This window comes from Ambystoma mexicanum, chromosome 2p (assembly GCF_040938575.1).
Source record: "Ambystoma mexicanum isolate Mex_15411 chromosome 2p, UKY_AmexF1_1, whole genome shotgun sequence".
Taxonomy (NCBI): domain Eukaryota; kingdom Metazoa; phylum Chordata; class Amphibia; order Caudata; family Ambystomatidae; genus Ambystoma; species Ambystoma mexicanum.
Window position 1 is genome coordinate 723085965 of NC_090923.1, and position 18583 is coordinate 723104547.

Below are 18583 nucleotides of genomic sequence, written 5' to 3' on the forward strand. Positions count from 1 at the left end.
GCGTTACAGAACACAAAGCCTACCGCAAAACTCCCACCCAGGTGCTATGGAAACCTCCGATACCGACCAACTAGCCCAGTTACTTGGGGAACTAAGAGCAGAAGTGCATGCAGCCCGTCAGGAAACGAATGCTCCAAGAAGGGAACTGATTATTTCCAAGGGGCGAACAGACGATCTCGCTAGACAATTGCTACAGTCACAAGACGGACAAACTCCGTTACCCGCATCAGGGGCAAATCTTCCTTCAACATCCTCTACGAACCCAGTGCAGATCAACCTACCTGGGAATGTACCTCTGGCTCCGCCCGAACGATTTTCTGGTGACCCAAAGAGGTTTGCAGTATTCATTAATCAGTGCCGGTTGCACTTCTTATGCCGGCCAGCAGCCTTTCCAACTGATCAAGCTAAGGTAGCTTTCGTACCTTAGTGGCAATGCAGCAGACTGGTCGATCCCTCTAGTTAATCAAGATGATCCGGTTCTCCATGATTTTCAAGCTTTTCAGCTCAGTATGGAAAAACTGTTTGCAAGACATTCACAGGGGCAGGCCTTGGACAATGAGCTCCTTTCATTGCGACAGGGTAATCAAGACCTTTTGGTTTATATTGCGTCTTTCAACAGACTGATAGTGGAAACTCGATGGCCTGAGGACAAAAGGATTACACTGTTTTATAGAGGTCTACGTGGAGAGCTCAAAGATGTGTTAGCCCAAGTAGTGAATCCCCCGCAAGACTGTTCGGACTATATTGACTTAGTCGTTCAAATTGACCACAGACTGCAGAACAGGAAGGCCGATCGTTCCAAGTTTGATGCTCGAGTATTTTCCAAACCACCAACTCCTACCAAAGGAGTAGACTCCGGGGAACCCATGCAAATAGGGGGCCTGAAAGGACCACTAACACAAAAGGAGCGGGAAAGGAGAAAACAGCTGCAATTATGCCTCTATTGCGGAAACTCGGGGCACTTTCTTCGAGACTGTCCGGTGAAACCAGCCAAGAAGGCAGTAGGAGCTGCAGTTACCAGGGTCACAAACTCTGAGCAGGGAAACTACCTCGCCCGACAAGAATAGAGGTCCTCTTGCCGAGCGTTAAAACCAATTCCGTGACCTCGCATTTCGTGATACCTATGGTCCTCATTAGCCCTGAACATCCGGATCGATTACATGCGATTGAAGCTTACGTCGACAGCGGTGCCATTGGCAATTATGTGGATCATGAAATGGTTTTGAGGATGAATCTGACTCTTTGTCCAAAGGCTGTAAAGGACGTCATTACTACGGTGGATGGTACGGAGATAGCCTCCGGACCAGTAACGCATACCACCCAAGAAGTGACGCTAGTAAGTCAAGATGGACACCATGAGAAGATCGTGTTCGATGTGATCAAGGCCCCTCAGTTCCAGATTATTCTAGGAATTCCTTGGTTAGAGAAGCACAATCCTCAGATCGATTGGCGAGCAAGAACGGTTCAGTTTCCAGAATGTGTCTCTACTTGTCACCCTCGACCTGGTGTTGCACTGGCAGCAATTTCCTCGGAGGCTCCCCAGTTACCTCCTGAATACCTAGAATTCCAAGATGTTTTCCGGAAGGATCAGGCTAACTCTCTACCTCCTCATAGGTCTTATGACTGCCAGATAGACCTGATACCTGGATCTACTCCTCCTTGTAGTAGAATTTATGCCCTCACCGAGCCTGAGAATCTTCACCTCCGACAATACCTGGATCAATACCTAGCGAATGGGTTTATTCGTCCTTCCAAGTCCCCTGCTTCCTCAGCTTTGTTCTTCGTTCCAAAAAAAGAAGGGGACCTTAGAACTTGTATAGATTATCGCGCCCTGAACCAGATCACTGTTAAGAATAAATATCCGTTACCTTTGATCCCTGAACTCCTGGACCAAGTCAGAAAAGCATGCATATATACAAAGCTGGATCTTAGAGGAGCCTACCACTTGGTACGAGTAAAAGAGGGCGATGAATGGAAGACAGCCTTCCGCACCAAGTATGGGCTATTTGAATATCAGGTCATGCCCTTCGGACTTTGCAATGCCCCGGCCGCCTTTCAATATTTTATGAACGATGTCCTCAGAGAGCTCATAGATGTGTGTGTTGTTTACATTGACGACATCCTCGTTTATTCTTCATCGGAAACTGAACATCGGAAACACGTGAAAATGGTCCTCGAGAGATTGCGTCAACACAAACTTTTCGCTAAGTTGGAAAAATGTGTTTTCAACTTGACTGAAGTTGAATTCTTGGGATTCATATTATTACCTAGCGGAGTGCGTATGGATTCAAAGAAGGTCGATGCAATTCTCAAATGGCCATCGCCATCCTCCGTAAAAGGTGTTCAAAGCATGTTAGGCTTCGCTAACTTTTACCGCAGGTTTATCCCCGAATTCTCTCGAATAGTCCAGCCCATCACCGCCTTGTTAAAGAAAAACAAACGTTTTGAATGGTCTACCGAGGCGGAACAAGCTTTCCAGAATTTGAAGACTAGATTTATCTCTGCACCGATCTTAAAACATCCTCGCCCAGAACTCCCCTACATCGTTGAAACTGATGCTTCGAGCCTTGCCATGGGCGCAGTTCTATCACAAAAGGACCCAGTAACCAATCAGTTGCATCCCGTGGCATTTTGGTCCCGCAAATTCTCGCCTCCTGAAATCAATTACACTATTACTGATAAGGAACTTCTAGCTATCAAGTCCACCTTTAAGGCTTGGCGGCATTATCTTCTGGGGGCCCGACACACCGTTACTGTGATTACAGATCACCGAAACCTGCAATATTTGAAAACCGCAAAAGCTCAATCCTCTAGGCAACTCCGTTGGGCACTATTCTTTGCCGAGTTTGACTTCATAATTACCTATCGACCTGGTACAAAAAACGGTAAAGCTGATGCCCTTTCTCGGATGGGAGTGGAAGAACATTTGATCAATCCTAAACCTGTACCTATCATTCCCGAACAAAGAATTCTAGGTGTAAATCGCCACACAATCCATAGAGGAAGTTAAGGATAAAGCCAGGCTACTGGTAACTCCAGCAGACATACAGAATTGGCATCTGCAGGGAAAGGACTTTACGGTGAAGGACAACCTATTATATTTCCAAGAACGGTTATACCTGCCCAGCACAGATTTACAGAAAAAGGTGATCTCTTGTTATCACGATTCTTTAATGGAAGGACATCCCGGTATGACCAAGACCTCGGAAAAGATCGAGCGCTACTTCTGGTGGCCGTCTTGGAAAAAAGATATCAGAGACTTTATAATGTCCTGTGGAGTATGCGCCCAAAACAAGAGTCAAAAGGAAAAACCAGCCGGCCTCTTACGCCCTATTGACATCCCGCCTCGCCCTTGGCATACGCTTTCTATGGACTTCATCACCGATCTACCTCCATGCTCCGGATACAATACGATCCTAGTAATCGTGGACCTATTCTCCAAGATGGCTCATTTCATTCCACTCAAAGGCTTACCAACAGCAGCAACTCTGGCCCGAGAATTTCTCGAAAACATCGTCCGACTGCATGGTTTTCCTTCAGTTCTAATTTCGGATCGAGGTAGTCAATTTATTTCTCATTTTTGGCGAAGTTGCTGTCGGTCGGCTCAAATTGATGTGAGACTTTCGACCAGCCACCACCCTCAAACTGACGGACAAACCGAGAGGACCAATCAAACTCTGGAACAGTATTTGCGCTGCATGCTACAACAAACTGAAAAAACTTGGAAAGATATCCTTTGGATAGCCGAATATGCCTACAATAACTCTGTCCACTCGGGAACTGGGAAGACCCCGTTTTTTCTTTTATACGGTAGTCACCCTCGAACCTCGGAGTTGGATCCACTCCAAGATCTTGGAACACCAACAGTAGACCACCTGCATTCCACAATCACCCAAGCCTTTAAGGAAGCCGTTTCTCACCTTCAAAGGGCTAAAGAACAATACAAGAAAGGAGCAGACCAACATCGGAAGGAAGCCCCCCAATATCAAGTAGGAGATCAAGTCTGGTTATCCACCAAATATCTACCTCTAAAAGGACCACGCACATTCAACCCAAGATACCTTGGTCCCTATTCCATCACTACCATAGTAAATCCAGTAGCGGTCAAGTTGGACTTGCCCCCTCACATGAAGATACATCCGGTCTTCCACGTCTCTCTATTAAAACCCGTGCAACCTCAAACCCGACTAACTACATCTCCAAAACCTATTCTAGTTGATGGAGAACTCGAGTTTGAAGTCAAAAGCATCCTGGATTCCAAGATCTCCAAATCTAAACTATTTTACCTGATTGACTGGAAAGGCTACGGTCCCCAAGAAAGATCCTGGGAACCTGCAGAATATGTCCACGCGCCTCGTCTAATCAAAAGATTTCATCGAACATTTCCTAACAAGCCCAAACCCCCGGAGAAGCCCGGTTTGGGAGGGGCCTTGAGGGGGGGTGCTGTCATGATCTCTGCTTCCAAAAGATCAGGACTTGCCCGACTCCCTTGGAAGCAGACCCATAACCCCGGTTCCGAGTGCCAGCCAGTCCCAATTGGGACCTTTTGGACCCTGTCCTGGCGCCAGTGGCACCAGGCTCATAAAGATGCCCAGTCCCAGCGCTGGAAGCGCCGGGCTCATAATGCTTGGGTGGACTTACCTGCAGCAGACCATGCTGCTTACTTACCTGCCAGTTGAACCCCGGATCCTCTTCTGTTTGGGACTACTTTTCCTGTTGGGTGGGGCAGGAGCCACTCCCTAGGTTCAGAACACTGGAACTCTTCTGGAAAGCAGGAACTCTTTTCTTACCTAGGCGTGGCTGCGGAAGGAGACACCTAAGCACTACAGGAGGCTATTTAAACCACACCCGATGGATGAATCTTGCTTTGTGTTATTCTGCATTCTCTGCAGCAGTACGCTCATCGTGTCTTCTGCTTCTGATCCTGGGCCTAAGGAAACAAAGGCTTACCATCCTGGAATCCAGTCTTCAGCAGCACCTGTAAAGACAAAGAAAGAACAGGTTAGCACTACGGTCTTCAGTGGCAGCGCATCTCTTACCTGGTCCATCGGCTGTCACCAACACCTCGCGCTGCATTCCGGCATCTGAAAGACAAAGGCTTACCTACTCTTCGCATGTTCCGGAGGTCTTCGCACTGCATTCCGGCATCTGAAAGACAAAAGCTTACCAGCTCTTCGCACGCTCCGGAGGCCTTCGGCGCTGCATCCCGCATCTGAAAGACAAAAGAAGGTGCGTTTAAAGACATTGGGCAACTTTATTACTCACGTGCCATTACTCCTTCCCACGCCGAATCCAGTGGGTATTTCCAGCACCCTTCAGCTTCTCTAAAGCTCCGAACTTGTACCTGCAAGATAAAAGGGACAGTTAGTGCGCATTGTGAAGCAGGCTACAAGCGCTTACCTACGTGCTTCCAGGCGCTTCTATTCCTCACGCGGGTTCGATCCTCAACTCTCATCAGCCCGCCATCGCCGGAACTCTGCAAAACAAGAGATATCATTACAAAAGACTTTTAAGACATTTGAAGCGCCCAGAACTTACCGTTCGTGCAGTTAACGACGGACAGCAGTCCTCTGAGGTCAAGAGGCCTGCACCCTTATCCAGTGAAGGAGCTGGTTACGGCACCCTGCCCCGAGGCAGATGGAGAACTCAGCGTTCACTTACCTAAGGTGAGGGCGTTCACCTTTGGGGTTCTACAGGAGAAGAGAAAGGGAAGAGGAGAGAGGCACCCAATAACCCCAGTTCATTAATCCCATATTTTCTATCTGCAGACATCTTACTCTTCGAGTCAGACATACAGTGCACAGAGGTCCAGCCCAAAGAGCCAACCGTGTGTTACACATCACCTTTGAAGATACAGCATTCACCCAGTCAAGACCGGCGCCTCTGCGGGAATCAGGTGAGCGTTACACATAGCATCCAGAGGCACAGAAACTGCTCTTCTGAACACCTGTGAAGTACTGCTTGCGTCCCTGGACTCCAACTCCCCTGCTGTCCTCACCCTTCTTGATCTGTTGTCTGCATTTGACACGGTCAACCACTCCATCCTCATACAAAGACTCCACAACACCCTTGTATCTTGGAGCGGGCATTGACTGGCTGACCTCCTTCCTTACTGACCGCTCCTCCCAAGTCATCCTGGGTACCTTCTCTGAGACTTCCTTCTCCACCTGTGGTGTCCCCCAGGACTGCATCCGACCGCCTTGGCTTTTAAACATCTACCTTACTCAGCTGGCACTCATCTCCTCCTTCTCCCCAAACTTCCAGTATTATGCTGACAACACACAACTCTTCTTCAAACTTGCTGCTGACCCTTTTGCAGCTTACATCATCCCGACTGTCTTTCTGCCATCCCAGCCTGGTGCACTTCCAATGATTTCTGCCTCAAGTGATCTCTTGCTCACTGCCAGCAAAACAGACATCCGTCCCATTGGGGGTCCTGCTCCTGAATTCTTCCCCTCACTCTGGCATGCTTCCATGGGCTCTACCCCGGCTCCCTCTCCTGAAGCCAGAAACCTTGGAGTCATCTTCAACTCCTCTCTCCATCCTCCCTCAAACTCGGGACATTCCCAAAAGTCCCACTTTCAGCTTTTCCTTCTCAAATGAATTCTACCTTTTCTCGCCTTCCCCCAGAAGCATGTTACCCAAGTCTTGCTTCTCTCTGGGCTTGACTATTGCAATAGCCTCCTCCCGAATCTACCTTCTTCCACTCTGCGACCCCGCCAGGTAATCCAGAATAGTGCAGCAAGACGTATCCTTGGCCTCAAGCTCAGGGACTGCATCTCTCCTACCCTAGAACCTCTTCACTGGCTCCTGTTTGCTTCAATGATTCAATTCAAATCCCCTCCATCATCCACGAGGCTTTCTGGGACCAGGGACCACGCTATCTGCAATGCTCTCTTACTAAATATCCACCCTCTAGACCCCTGCGCTCTTCTGGCACCAACTCTGTGTGTAAAGCATTCATTAATTGCAGGAGTTCAATGGCTTTCCTCAGCTGGCTCCCTTCTTTGGAACAGCCTCCCACTCCTTTGTCTTGAGCAGGACCTTTACATTCCCAAAGCTAAAAACTTTCCTCTTTACCTCCGCATAACCTCCCTCTCTGCCCAGCTAATCTCACAGCTGCTTGTTTGGTGTTCTCTACAGAAAATTGACCTCTACCCATGGACGTACCAGTAAGGAGCAGCAGACGTGGCAAAGAAAGAATTGTAGATTGTTTTTTTTTCTTTGTCTCTTTTCGTGTGCTCAAACTAACTGGGACATTTCCTCCACAGTAGAATTAATCAAAGATTTTGCAATAATTTTGTGAAAATAGGAAACATAACAAAAAAGGGGAAAGAAAAGGAGAGAGGGTTTGTGAAGGATGCATTTGCCTGGAGAGGATTTTTGAGGCGGGTCCGGTACAGAGTAAAGAAAAGTGTGTGGGTTCATGAAGACGGTGGGGCAAAAGAGGGCACATGGCATGTGTGCTTTCCCATCTCACATGTTGTGGAAACAGACAAACATTAAAAATAGCATTAAAATAGGATCCGGGGTGGGTTGGGGGGGGGGGACTGTTACTCACCACAGGGCATATGGGGCTGTGTGTTCAGTTGGAAGGGTATGTTCTGAAACTGCGAATAAGGAGACTGCAGAGGCGGATCGAATAGGAAGCAATTACAGTACGAAGATGGAAGGAGCAATTAAATACAGGGAATACGTTTTTGTGGTAGCTGTTAAGGAGATAGTATATGTGAGCAGAATCCAGGCCTTCGCAGTGAGTGATAGTAAAATGTATCTACACTTTAAGAAACTCACCCAATTTTCTTTGCGTTTCAAATACCAGGGGACCTTTTAACAAACACCCGAGGGAGGCATGCACATCAAGTGACCCCGAACCTGTGAGGAGGGGGACACAGCCTCCAACAACAGGGCCTGTTGGACTCAGCCTAACGCCCAGATGTCATCATGTTGGGGTCAAGCTATGTCCTGGCCTGTGGCCTAGGGAGTCAGAAATGATAACCTTATTGGAACAAGTAGAGCCTTGCTGTCGTTCTCTCCACCCCCTATTTTGCACATTTGCTGGTAACCTTCCAAGGTGCCAAGGCTGAGAAAGCCACCAATCACCCTCTCCCCCATCCACACTGCCTTACACATTGTTGCAGCGGCCCTTGGCACGTTGAAGAGATGACATGTTTTTACCTGGTCTCAGGTGGAGTTAGTAGATAGTGCCTGGCCAATGAGCAGACAAACCTCTACATAATGTATATTTAGTGGATTCCCTTAACCAACCACTTCCCACCTTAGGTCTTTTTGTTGGTACACATCACTTACGATGTCATAAGTCTTTATAATATATTGTAGAGCTGAGACGAGACACAGATTTGCCTAATGTTCAAGCTGTCCCTGTTTTATATGGATATTGTTAAATAAAACAGGTGCTTGTCACATTTTGATCTCTTCCTGCCCCTCTTGCTTAATCCACAGGGGTCTTCCTGCCCATCATTTCAGATGTGTTTCCATTTGCCCAACCAATTGAATGTGCCTCACTGGCACAGTGGTCTCGGCTGCTCAAGTGTTGCCGGAGGCAGCTGGTAGTGAATCTCCCTCAAAGGACTATGCATTGCTGGAGTAATTCACATTTAATGCAAGGCGTCATCTTGCATGTTCTACCTGGAGCTGCCCCCATGGAGTGTGCCCTCTCCATGCACCAGTACCACGAACGACTACATTGAACTGCTACAGGTGTGTATGTGGTAGAGTGTGCTACTCATCTTTGTCTCTTCCTGATGAATAGTGGAGAGCCAGAGAGGTGCAGAGGCATGGTAGCCACTAAGGTGTGCAAAGGAAGAAGCAACTAAGGCAGAGACAGGCAGAAAGAGAAAGGAAGGGGTGGAGGGATGCGCATGCAGAGTATCACAAAGAAAGAAACTGAATGAATCAAATCCGGAGACATAGCGTCACAACAATGATCTCGTACCAAACAATCTGAGATCAAATTTGGGATGTGCACAGAACACTACCCCCTCTGTGGCACCATGAAAGATGATGGAAGCCTTGCCACTGACTTTACTGTCATGAGTCAGGAAGATCTCCTTGCTAGAATGTGCAGGCAATGGATGTTGCTTTCTATTTTGGGGCCTGAGTGGGGATTCTTCCATTCAGGAGGTTCTCATGAGTGTACACCCCAACAGTGCGCTTGCTCTGTTCCACACACAGTGATACAATAACACAGGCTGTAAATGTCTAAGTAGAGCAATGAGCAGGTGCACATCAACGCGGGTGCCTTTACCAACAGGGAATGGATAAGCCTCTTAATAGCTGTGGATGGGGCCCACAGTCCCTGCTGACCAAGTGCCCTTTGCACCATGTGCCGAATGCTGAGGCGCTTTTTCAGAATGCCAATCAACATTGTTTGGGTGGGATGCAGGTAGGGTCTTGTGGATTTATGAGTGGGGGACCATTAATGGGTGAGAGAGGATGATTTGAATCTATGAGCAAACAAAAAGGACAATAGCAGTTTCTAAAGATATACCTTGGGCCCTGGCAGGAGATCTGTTGGGATTACTACAAGCAACCACAGAGTACTGAGCTGCTCACCCTTAGCCCAGAAACCTGCTCCCTACACTCTACCCAGGAGGGACACACATTTAAGATACACAGGTGTAAGAAGGCCATGTAAGTTTTCTCCCTTAGTTGAGCACCTCCAACAGTAGATTTAATTCCAAGTGTTAAAGCACTAATATAGAATAGCAGGAAGCTTGAACTCTGCTCATGAAATTTCCATGGGGTGAATAATATTAAATAACTGTGGACCAAACTCAAGAGGGTTTAGGTGGGCTAGGAGCAACACCTAGTCTTTAGGTTTAACTCAAGAGGCCTTAGTATTTTAACCAGCAAGGTGTTGGGTAGAATTAGTCCAAAGCAGTCTGGATCCTGCAGCTTAAGGGTGACATTGTACAACTAGAGCTAGTGAATTTCTACCTTGAGACCTCGTCCCAACACAACCCTATACATTATTTGGGACCATCTAAACATAGTGCCTTGTGCCAAAATCTTTGAGGGGGTTCACTTCAACCTGGTTCCAGGCACACTTTTGAACAGGAGTGTCAGCCTCAAAGTGGTTGATAAGCAAGGTCGGGCTGCCTTGGATGTTTTCATGGAGGGAGTTAGTCTAGAAGACATTTAGTGACTTTTCCAGCCAGAGTACACCTTGCACTAAGAGGCCCATGACAGCTAATTGAGAATGGATTGTTTCCTTCCCTCTCAGTAGCATGGAGGAAGCAACCAGAGGCAATGTTCATCCAAGTCACTGAGACATCGATCTGACCATGCCTTGTTAAGCCTGATAGTATCCATGACTGTCAACAATGCAGCAAAAGCATAGGTGAAGGCTCAACGGAATACACAATTCAGAATTCACAGGTACTATGAGGAATTAGATGACCTACATAACATCTGCACACCGAATAGGCTAACCATGGTCTTCAGCTAAGCACTGAAACAGGAGAGCGATCAAGACTTGTGTGACGAAATATGCACTAATGAAGGACAATCTAAAATCTGCCTTCACCAAATGATCGCACATCTCAAATACATTATTAACTCCCCTTAAATCCAGTTTACCATGTGTCCTCCTGTAAAGCAAACTAAGATGTTGGGATTAAGGTGCAAAATGCATTAAGTGCTTGCCAACTAGCTAAAAACAGTAGAACAGTCTTAACATCCTTGCAATCAACGGAGACCAAACTAAGAGCAGCTAGTGATCGACAGCGAGAGCCGCGAGCAATACAGAAGCTATTTTGAGTCTTCGTACTCGGAGATCTGAACAAAATAAACGGAGTCCTTCATTGGAAACCTTAGGCACAAGTTGAGCAGACAAGATTCTATGGCCCCTTCAGAGGAAATCTGCTATACTAAAGTCAGAGCACTTAAATTTCAGCATTAGAATGCTCTTGTCCAGAGCTTGCCATCAGAAGTTGACCAAGTTCCACAATATGCTGTTCCTACTTCTATGTGAAACGGACTGCTGTGGCCTTAAATCTTTCCAAGAGATTAAGAGCTTTGTCATTACTACATACAGAAAAGACTCCATCCCATAGAAGTCAAAGTCTGGAATCCCTCCTAAACGTGAACACAGTCTGATTGGAGAAAATATCAAGCAGACTCAAACAGCGAGATGACGTTGGTATCATCAAAGGGCACAGAGATGTGGACAATACATTACAGTTCAATGACCTCATACAGTAACAAATTGTAAGAAAGCCCCAGCAGCCATCCACAGGCTTGATGCGGAACAAGCTTACAAAGTCTCCTGGTGCTATCTGGTCAAAGTGTGGAGAATGATGAAATCTCGACAAGCATTCATCCCGAAGCTGAAGTCCTGCAACAGGATCATGCATAGGCATGACGAGGTGAAGTGGGTTCTGACCAACAGCCTTGATTGCTCCTTCCATGCAGCCCAAGCGCAGTGGCAGAAAGGCGGCTTGGTGACTGGGAAATAACAGATACTGAATTGGAAAACCTAATTTGGATCACACTAACACTCCATTGCTTACTGTGAGCGGTTTAAATTTACAATACCCTATCCAAACACTATATGTCCTCATACTACGCAGGGTTAGCTGATGCTTCCTTGCCTGGTTCTGGGTGGGCTGGTCCCAACAAATACTCACAGCAAGCCCCCCACTTTATCCACTTGTCCATGCAATATTATGTCCATATCAGAACCCCCCCATCCCCTTGAAAAATAGATTGTGACCCTTAGACCCAAAAACCAATAGCCTTTTTTTCATAATCAACCCAGTCCTTAGAACGGCTGCTTCTGTGTTCCTGTGCTCGACTCCATGGACCCCTCTGCAAGCCCCTGGATTTCCATGGTTCGCACATAATTTTAGAAAGAAGTTTTATTAAAACATGGAGATTAATGACCTGCTGTCAACCAATCCAAACGTTCAAAGTGTAGTGAATAACTACTGGCATTGACTGAATTCTAATCATTCTGACTTCAAAAGTAGACAAGGAACCTGCAGCACTTTTCAGGGAAAAGGTTTTTCAACACAAAACTTCCATTTGAGAGCACCTTATTTTTTGCTGCAGCATCCCATTTAGGACAACAGAGAAAGATGAAACATGGGAATATGCATTCTCTTTCTGGTCGATGAACCTTTTACTTTTGCATGCATGATGCATGCTCATGTTAAACCCACTTCAGCAAGGTTTCAATATGAAGACAACCTTGTTACTTAAACTAAAAGATAAAAGCACAGTTAATGTACCGAGTGTCTACATTTACTTTACTCACTGTTAAAGTAACGTTTTTACTACCACCAAAACTCCAAAGCATGTATTGCTACTACCAGTAGCCAATAGCCTTATAGACCTTGAGAAGGGCAATTATCGCTTGGGATTATGATCCTTTCCCAACGTATGGCCTTCTGCTACGCCTCAGGCTATAACTTGTGGCAGTTCATTATCCCGCAATAATGACCTCTCTCTCGGTCTATAAAGCTATAATATTGCAACTTGAACACCAGTACTATCAATGATTAACAAAAACATGATATACTTGTCCTGGGGCCATGAAATCTGTTTAAATTCTGACATTCCTGATGCCCCTTCCTGCCCACCATGAAGAGGTACTGTTTGCTCCTCACCCGATGTTCGCTGAGACTCCCCTTCCAACGCTTTATCTTGATCCCAGTGGCTTTGAGATGCTGGATGATCATATGTGAAGTCTCTCTCTGCTCCAGAACTTCCATGATGCAAGCAGGAAGGGCAGGCGTCTCCTGATGGGAGGGAAAATCAGGATCACAGATCAGTCTCATGACCCTGAATCACAGAGTGGAATCATTGCAGCCAGGATATGACACATAGAATTATCTTCTATCACCTGGGTCTAGCGAGACTGGTAAAAAAGAAAGTGCTGGTCAGGAAGCACTTACTGGTCGATGCAACTCTATGCACTTTTATACAGAATGAACCCCTTGGAAATCGAAACAGTAGAAAAAGGTTTGCTGCACCATCATCAGTCGGTATGAACTTTAGCAATTTAACATATTTCAAACAAACCAGTGGTAAACCATCTCATTTCCTCCAAAATATACTGGAAAATAAATTGGGTCCAGCAAAAGCAGCACATGAAGGCAGTCCAACCAGGTTTGACATCAGTTTTCTTCTTTCTTCCATTTCACAGTAAATGCTTCTTTTAAATTTGGGAGTACCCCCAATGTATCAAATTCTGGAATATCTTATTAACTCAATGAGCAAAATAATATTGGGAAATATTGCTTTAAGGAAGGAGTAAGCAACTATATTATTGAACATGCAACCAGGGCACAAGTCCTTACAAGAAATAAGCTGGGGTAACTAAGCAAACAACAGTAAGTGATGTCGTAGCACATGCAGTCACACAGGAATGTATGGCCACCGTCATTACTGCATTTGAGCACTTATAAAAACATCACTTTAATTGGTAGTACACATACAGTGCGCTTTTCTGTTTGACATCAAATGGCAGCACGGATTGTGCAATGTCTGAGGACACATACAGTACGGGGGAGTAAACGGAATAAGGGTCCACTCAGAGAAACCTACTGAGCTGTCAGGGCCTGAACAAGGACCGGGCAAGGTGAAATCTGTACGGAGGAAATGGGACGTATTTACAAGATATAAACAGCATCTCTAACCAAGGAACCAGTTCCTTATCGCTGTGGCCAGGACAGAACTACATGGAGAACATCCATTTGAAGACGGCACAATACATTCGGGGCACAGCTGTGCAAATTGTATCCAAAAAACAATGGTGGCTTCTGCAGTAACACATTTGACCTACAGAAGCATGGGACTCTAAGTGGGAGGAACTTTGATATTGAACATTAGACAACATTTAATACATACCAACCTGAATTACTACAATAAGAATCGTTTGTTTTTTCAAAACGTATATGTCCTGATGAGGTGCACTAGATGGAAATGGCACAGGTCTGTCTAGTAGCCCGAAACTCGAGTAGACATCACCACTCCTTTTAGATTTGGTTCTAACTTGGGTTTATATTTTAAAAAATTGTGGTAATTGACATATGTTCATAAGCAAGTATTTTCGAACATTTACCTTTTTTTGACTCTCAGAAAATGTTTTTGTCAACTATGCACGTTAGGTAGACAAGGAATTAGTCCTAGCAGATGGGAGTTCTGATTACAGAACAGAATTATTAAATTTGCGGTTTTTGCACAAGTACGAATGTTGTTTGTATGAATGGGGATGAAAGCGGATGTGAGAAATGTGCGAGATGTAATCACTGGTTGGTGTGATGTGTTTCTAGATTTGGTTTTTAATAGATAAGTCAATTTGTTACATGTGATTCTTTGTAAATGCTTTTTCACGATGATATTTGACCAATGAATAAAATAAATGAACTTTAACATACACACTGTCTTGTCTAGAATGCATTCCCTTTGAGTAGGGTTGTTTTTTGGAAGAAATTATGTGGCGTTTTCACGCATGAATTTTATTATTAATGAATGGAGGGTATGCACTTATCTACGGATAATTGCAGTTTTGTATGGTCTTTAATTGGTAGTACAACATATTTTCTCTTCTACCACACTGAAGTAGTTTTCTCACAAATTAACTTCAGAGGCGGGAGTGTGTTCCAACAAAACTACTGACGGTCAAAAGCTGCAGTGTGCTATTCATATTTCACTTCTTGATGAGTGGATAAAAAAACTATGTAGAACAAAAAGTTATATTTGGGAACACCCTGTCCGTTACCTCATGTCATTCTAAGTGTCCAATGAATGTGTAGTGTTATTTTACCCTAATAAATGCAAGGCTAAAAGCACCTTAATGCAAAGCGATGCAGGTTTAACAGCTTACATCTGACGAGGGCCAACTTTAGATTACTGCCACCTAGCGTACTACTTCAAAGACCATGGTATACGTCAACTGACACATATGGCCTATGCTTGTAGTCCCTGGCAATGGCATGCAGCTTGTGTTCCCAAACGAGAAGATGCAATCTCCAGAATACACCACGCAAGCAGTCATCATGCAAATGGAAATAGTCAACTGATTGTTTAGTTTAGGCTTTCTTGAGCTAAATATTGATCGGGAAACTAGCACTGTCTGAAGGAGCAGTGGAGTCATTATTTCTAGGTATTCTTACAGTCCACTTAAAATGAAACCAGGTTGTCATCCCCCACTTCATCATCCTCTTTCCTTTGTCGGCTAAAAGCAAATGATAATCTTCACTAGAAAAACATTCCAATCTTAATCTTCTACGTTCAACAGGGCTGTGGTATTCCATGAGACCATTTCAATTTGACCATTAACTTTATTTTGATTATAAAGTGTTTGTATTCAGAGGAATAAACTAAAGGGGGAGGCAGCTCATCAATTAACCGCATCCCAGAGGACTGCAGTCTTAGCATTTCATTTTGAAAAACACTAAAAATTAAGGTCAGAGATCTGCATCACAGCAGGATACGTGACACAGGAACCGTCCGTCTGGAGCTGGGTATACGCACTGGTCGCAAACACATTACATTTTCTAAATCCGGAGCTGGAGGGTGCTCCAAGTTGAATGCTTGCCCCTCTCAGCAGGAGTGTTCTCAACTCTATATATAATGGAAGTTGAAGTAAATGAGCATCTGCATACAGCGTTTTCACCATCGGGGATGCGTCCATCTCAGAGGACGGAATAAAAATCTTCAACCAATCTCAGCCAGGGCATGCATTTGTTTATAAACACAGCTCTATTATTTTACTCCAATATCACGTTTGGGAGCAGTGGTCCTATAGGGGTACAACACTCAAGGCAGGCCCACCTCTACTTAGCTGAGGGCTGATGCTTAAACGCAAGCATCTTTTTGGGAAATGTTCTACATTTTGTAGAGGGACATATTAGGGTAGTAGAGCAGTTTTGTTATTATACCTTTTAAGATAGGGGATTATCTGGTATGCACTTGCTATTTACCAACTGTACTGCTGCCAACGTGCCAAGCGTAGAATCCAACTAGTTTCTTTTACTAAGAGTCACCAGACTTGTTTAATATAGTTTGTTAACACCCGATTACTTGGTTTCAGTCGACCTACCTTGCATTGCCCACCCCTTAGTTCCACTTTTACTAAGTTGACCACTTGGTTCTCGTTAATTCGCTTACCTTCACACTTTACTTTACAACAGTCTTAAAACCACCATTCATTTTCCTAAATAACATTCCAATTTCTTAGCATTATACGTAACAATTGGCAGTAGGAGCTAAAGAGCTGCTGAGGGAAGTTCTTACAAGCGTATACTCTTCCAAATAACCACTGCATCAAACCAGACGCTCTAAAATCCAAATGTAATGTGACATTGCAAGTGGCAAAGTCCTTTTCCCAAGGAAACAACTGGTATCCGACAATTTAGTTCCAAAAAGACATAGAACACAACAAGCCTGAAAAATACTGGCTTCTTTGGAAATGAAACGGCCCATTTCTCGGATAACATATGGATAGAGAGGCCGGTGATGAACTATGGGTCTACGAGTCCTGCTTATGTATTTCAACAGTGTACAAGCACATTAATGTGGTCCAAATTATTGATTAGAATTATAAATCCTAGTATTTATGTGCTTTCTTCAATGTTAATCACTTGCATGTAAATGCATCAGCGCATGTCTACTATTGAAAGAATTCTTGTTGTATAAGCGCCTTGCAAATGCCCAATAAATAACATCCCACAACGTTTCGGATGAATACCCATCAGAGTGGACTGGACGAATGTTGGAATTTGTGACCTGAGATTTTTCTCAAAAGAAACATGTGATTCATGTGACTAAATCAAATATAAAATATGAGAACATTAATGTTCTTAGGTGGACATTTCACATTTAGTAGTACATAATCTGGGAGATGCCCATTATAATGCTGCATCAAGTATATGAGAAGGCAGACAAGTGTTAGCAAAAAAGCAGACACTTGCAGGTGCCCTGCAGGACATAGAAGGTACGCTTCAGGAGACTTGGGTAAATGAGGGACACTGAAAAATGCCCAAGCGCTGAATCCTTGTGCCAAATGAGACCGTCCACGTTCAAGCAGAACGGTCCAAGCCTGGCGTCCACAAGCAAACTGTCGTAATGAGTGCATAGGGCAGGGGGTTTGCAGACATTTTACTGTCAGGGTGAGTGCTGTGAAAAACTGAATCATCATAGAGCCCCGTGTGCATTACATGCTCAAAAGGGTTTTGTGCTTTAATCCCCATCGGCCATACTTAAAATATAAAATACCTTTGTCATGTAAAAACAAAATGCTGGTTTTATGTAAATTACCTGGCAACCACATTGGCTGTATCTGCTGTTGTATGTGAATGAAAGGGACACAGCCCCTTTAAGAATACACAAACACACACGGGCGGGAAGAGGGCGGAAAGGGGAGGGACAAAGGGAACGTTAGGGGAGTTGAAAGTTATGTAGGAATAAAGAAGGTCAATACCAGCAATGGCTCCGCTTATCCTTGGTATGAATGCTGGTGATTGAATGAGGGAATAACACTCAACAACTGGCGACGAAGCTGCCGTCCCAGGCGTGCAGCAGGAGATGCTTGTCTACCAACAGGACGACGAGGCAGCAAGAAAACATTGCGGTCATCCCACTGTGGCAGGCGAGGACCGCCGCCCACAGTGTGTGGACCAGCAGTGGAAGAAGAAGCCACAGGAGAAGGAGCCCTGGCAGCAGCAGACCGTCGCTGGAAAGGACATCCAGCAGCAACAGTGGACAGTGCCACCAGACTGGAACCAGCTGCTGAGGAGAAGCGCCGTTGGACCGGAGCCCAACAGCGAACGAGGAAAACCGTTGAACCGGAACCAGCAGCGGAGGGAATACGCCGTCAGAACGTGGCCCAACTACATAAAGAAGCAGATGAAGAGTGCCGTTAGGTGTGGAGCACTGCGAGCGGCCCGAAGAAGAGGAACCCGGCAGCCCACGCCGGTGAAGGAGAAGGCAGGGAGGAGAAGACCTGTGCTGCAACGTGAGCAGACGAAACTGAGGTGAGCTGGTAACCCGCGATTGCCCAGCAACCTGCACCGGCACGAGAGCTAGAAAAAAACAGACCCGGCAAACGAGAAGAGGACTGCCGCTGCTGCACAGGACGACTGCAGGAACACGCCGGTAAGAAGCCCCAAGCCCCTCCCCCACTGCTGCAGATCAAGAGCCAACAACCAGCCTGCGCCGCTCGGAAGAGCAGCGACAAAAGAAAACTTAATACAAGAGCACCCAGAAACGACCACTACCACGGCAGCCCCAATAACCCTAACAAGGCCATCAGACCACCAGCCACGAGCCAACGAGCCACACAAGTGCACAACAATTGTAGAAAAAAAAAAGTGGGCACTGAGGAAAAGAAGAGACGCTTGAAACAACCTGCGACCTGGCTCATTACCAAAAGCCAGTCCAGGCACATGGACCCAGGAAAAGCAAACAGGAGGGAACAAAAGTAAACGCCAAAATACTGCCACCAAACCAGTGAAACGCCAGACAGCACTGCGTGAGCGCAGAGGAGGGCAGAAGCCCGCGGAACAAGCGCAACCAACAGTGGGACACAGTAAAATTTGGATGGGAAGCCCAT

The 18583-nt window shown here is 45.6% G+C and overlaps 1 protein-coding gene across 1 annotated transcript in view; it reads right to left on the reverse strand.

The window, feature by feature from the left end:
- LOC138566723 (rho GTPase-activating protein 11A-like) overlaps nt 1-18583 on the reverse strand; it is a 586658-nt gene that overhangs the window by 483877 nt on the left and 84198 nt on the right. The window contains exon 2 of the mRNA XM_069644327.1: nt 12633-12764. Coding sequence (XP_069500428.1) covers nt 12633-12737 — 105 coding nt within the window. The 5' untranslated portion in view covers nt 12738-12764. The remainder of the gene's footprint in view (nt 1-12632; nt 12765-18583) is intronic.